This window comes from Trichechus manatus, unplaced genomic scaffold, assembly GCF_000243295.1.
Source record: "Trichechus manatus latirostris isolate Lorelei unplaced genomic scaffold, TriManLat1.0 scaffold00069, whole genome shotgun sequence".
Classification (NCBI taxonomy): domain Eukaryota; kingdom Metazoa; phylum Chordata; class Mammalia; order Sirenia; family Trichechidae; genus Trichechus; species Trichechus manatus.
The window spans coordinates 14045712-14049085 of record NW_004444005.1 but is presented as its reverse complement, the minus strand read 5'-3'; the positions used below and the strand labels follow the sequence as shown (position 1 = coordinate 14049085).

Here is a 3374-nt window from a genome sequence, read left to right as displayed (position 1 = left end):
GTCACACCTCACTGTACACATACACGGAGGATGGGGCACACATGCACACACATGTACACACACTGTCACACCTCACTCTACACGTACATACTGTCATGCCTCGTTATACATGTTCGCAGCAAATGCGACACACATGCACACGTGTCATCATGCCTCATTGTACACATACATAGGCAGTCACGCCTCACTGTAGCAACACAGAGGTTGTAGCACACATGCACACACATGTACACACGTAATCACACCTCACCGTACACGAAGAATGCAGCACACACACGTACCCACAGTCACACCTCACTGTACATGTACAGGAAAAACAGAGCACACACCCGTGTACACACAGTCACGCTTCACTGAACACATACAGAGGATGCACACAGGTGCACGTACCCGCAGTCACACCTCACTGACACGTATGCAGCACGTGCAGCACACACAGCTGTGCTGACTGCAGAGGACACCAGGGGTGCTCACGCATAGGCACACCTGATTGTAGAGGGCGCAGATGTGCAGGGCTGTGTTCCCCGAGGCGTTCTGAGCCCCCATGTCGGCTCCATAGAACAACAGGTGCTCCAGGTGCTGGACGTGGCCAAAGCGGCAGGCCTGCGGGAGAGAGGAGGTGCTGGATGGGCCAGGACCCCCCAGCCCACAGACAGGGGCCAGGACCCCCAGCCCCAGACAGCGGCCGGGCCCCCCGCCCACAGCCCTGAGCCCACCTGGTGGATCTCCTGCCAGCCGTTCTCATCGGTGGCCCCCAGCTGGGCATGGTCGTGGAGGAGCAGCTCACAGCAGAGGGCATCCCCGCCCCCCAGGGCACTGTGGTACAGAGGCGTCAGGCCACGGCTATCCTTGTAGTCAGGAGACGCCCCCAGGTCCAGCAGGGTCTGGGGACAAGCAGCCTCAGAGTCCACGTGTGGCCCCCAGCTTACCCCCACCCACACACCCGCCAGGCCGGGGCCCTGCTGACCGTCAGGGCCGCCGCGTTCCGCTGTCGTGCGGCACAGTGCACGGCCGTCAGCCCGTCCCGGGTGCGAAAGTCCAGGTGGGCACCGCCATTTTTCAGCACCTTCAGCAGGTCCGTGGAGTTGTCCAGCTGGGCAGCAAGGCTCAGGGGGCACTCTGGGGCCAGGGCAGGGGGCAGGGGACGGCAAAGGTCACACTCTGCCCCTCCAAGGCCTGTAGCCGAGAGATCACCTCACACCCCTTCCTGCTCGGCACCTTACCTCCTGAGTCAGGGTCGTGGAAGTTGGGGTCCAGCCCCTTGTCCAGCAGGCGAGCCACCTTGTCTGTGCTACGGAGCTGGACATAGTCCATGAATTTCTTCAGGTTTGCCTGGAGCACACACCAGCCTGTCAGCTCACACCCCTGCCCGCCGTCCCGCCGCACCTGCCCGCCTCCATCCAGTCTCAGGCCACTGTCATTCAGGTCTGCCACCCACCTGTGTCACCCTCAGTCAGGTCTGCCACCTGCCCATGTCACCCCAAGCCCAGCTCAACTTGGTCCATACATCACCCAGCGCCCCCTGCAGCCCAAGCTCCAAACCCACCCACGGTCGGCCTGGGCCTAGCCAGCCAGCCCACACCAAGACCAGGTTGCCCTGGCCGTGCCCCCGAGTGAGTCCCACCCAACCTCACCACTGCGCAGACCCCCCCCCCCGCCCAGCACCCCAACCTGCCCTGCGCAGAAGAACCCAAAGTCACCCACACAGGAACCAGCTCAGCCCCGAGCCCCCCCTACATTCAGAATGGCCGTGAAGGGCCCACAAAGAGCATGGGCATTGGGGTCAGCCCCCCACGGGGGCAACGCCCAGCAGCACAGACCTCACCCCAGGAGTGACTAGCGGGAAAGCACAGAGGCAAAGAACCAGGATCCCAGAGCAAGTCAGGTCAGGAGCAACCCAGCCCCACTGGCTGCACAACCATGAGCGAGCACTTCACTTCTCTGTGACTCAGTTTTCTCTTCTGCGGAAGGGACAGTGACAGTACCTCCCAGAGAGGATTAATGGGACAACCCAGCACTGGGCCCCTCCCACGCCTGAGCCAGCATCCACACCACTGCTTGCCAACTGGTCTGCCATCCGGGCTTTTGCCAGGGCCCCGGTACACTCCATACCCAATGCCAGCCCACTCCTTTTGCCGCAGGACCCACCCGAGGATCCACTGACACCTGTCACAGGACCACCCTCACCCCAACCACAGGGCCCTCCAGCCACTCCCCGCCAAGCAACCAGCCCCTGAACGCAGGAAAAGCAGACCAAGCTGGAGCTAGAGGGATAGTGGCCAGCACCCAGCTGGGGTGGGGGATGGTAGGGTGAAGGGTGCCTCCAGAAGGGAGCCAGTAAAAGCAGTGGGTGGGGGACAGTGGCCATGTGGAGGCAGAGGAGGGACAGGACGGCCTCTGGGGTCCCCGCCCCGTGACTAACCCTTTACCTTTGTGTGAAGCTTTGCAAACTGCTTATCATCAATGAGGTTCTGGGCATAAACACGTCGCTTGTATCGAAACTGCTCAGGTAAAGAGGAAAGAGAAAAGGCGTCCACTGGCTGAGTGAGGAGGGGGCAGAGCAGCCTTCGAGGCCACCAACCCTCACCCCACACCTTCTAGTGTGGCTGCAGTGCCCCACAAACTCAGCGCACACACAGACCCACCGTCCCGCTGCACATCTTCCTGCCATCCGTACAGAACTCCACAGGAGACCTACTACACACACCTTCGACTCCTGACCACACACAGCACCCGACACACACACCCTACCGTGGTGGCCACAGAGCCGACTGCTGTAGGTAGGGCCCCGCCACGCTCAGGCACAGCAGGGGCAGAAGATGCCTGGCTCGCTGCCCCGAGCCTGGTGGCTGCCCCTCCTGTCTCATCCTCATCCCCAGGGTCACCTAGGAAATCCTACTCTTCCAAGACCCAGTTCCAGGTTCACCTTCTTAGACATCGCTTCCCTGGCATGGAACAGACCCTACCTCCTGTGCCACCATGGGAACCAGGCAACTTCAAGCTCAGCAACCATAATGCCATTTCAACCCCTGCTGTGCTTGCCCAGCACCCTGACTGTCAGGACTGTCTGATTCAGTCCGTGTATGTGCAGGGGGTCTGCACGCCTCTGTCAAGGTAAGCCAGGGAAGTTCTGCCTCCAGAAGACTTGGTGCACACAGAAACCACACTCACACCACACATCCCTCCTAGCACTCATGCCATTCACGCCCACCGCACACAGAGCCACGCTTACTGCTCGTGCACACACTGCTCACACCACTGACACTACTCACATGCACGCCCTGCTCACAGCACACACTGTTCACACACAGCTCACACCACACACTGCTCACACCACTGACACGACTCACGTGCACACGCTGCTCACAGCACAC

At 60.9% G+C, this 3374-nt stretch overlaps 1 protein-coding gene across 1 annotated transcript in view; it reads right to left on the bottom strand.

Moving 5' to 3' along the window:
- SHANK3 (SH3 and multiple ankyrin repeat domains 3) overlaps positions 1–3374 on the bottom strand; it is a 56674-nt gene that overhangs the window by 43945 nt on the left and 9355 nt on the right. The window contains exons 4-8 of the mRNA XM_004380088.1: positions 2430–2501; positions 1224–1332; positions 968–1119; positions 717–884; positions 487–603 (exon numbers count right to left, since the gene is read on the bottom strand). Of these exons, the coding sequence (XP_004380145.1) occupies positions 487–603; positions 717–884; positions 968–1119; positions 1224–1332; positions 2430–2501 (618 nt within the window). The remainder of the gene's footprint in view (positions 1–486; positions 604–716; positions 885–967; positions 1120–1223; positions 1333–2429; positions 2502–3374) is intronic.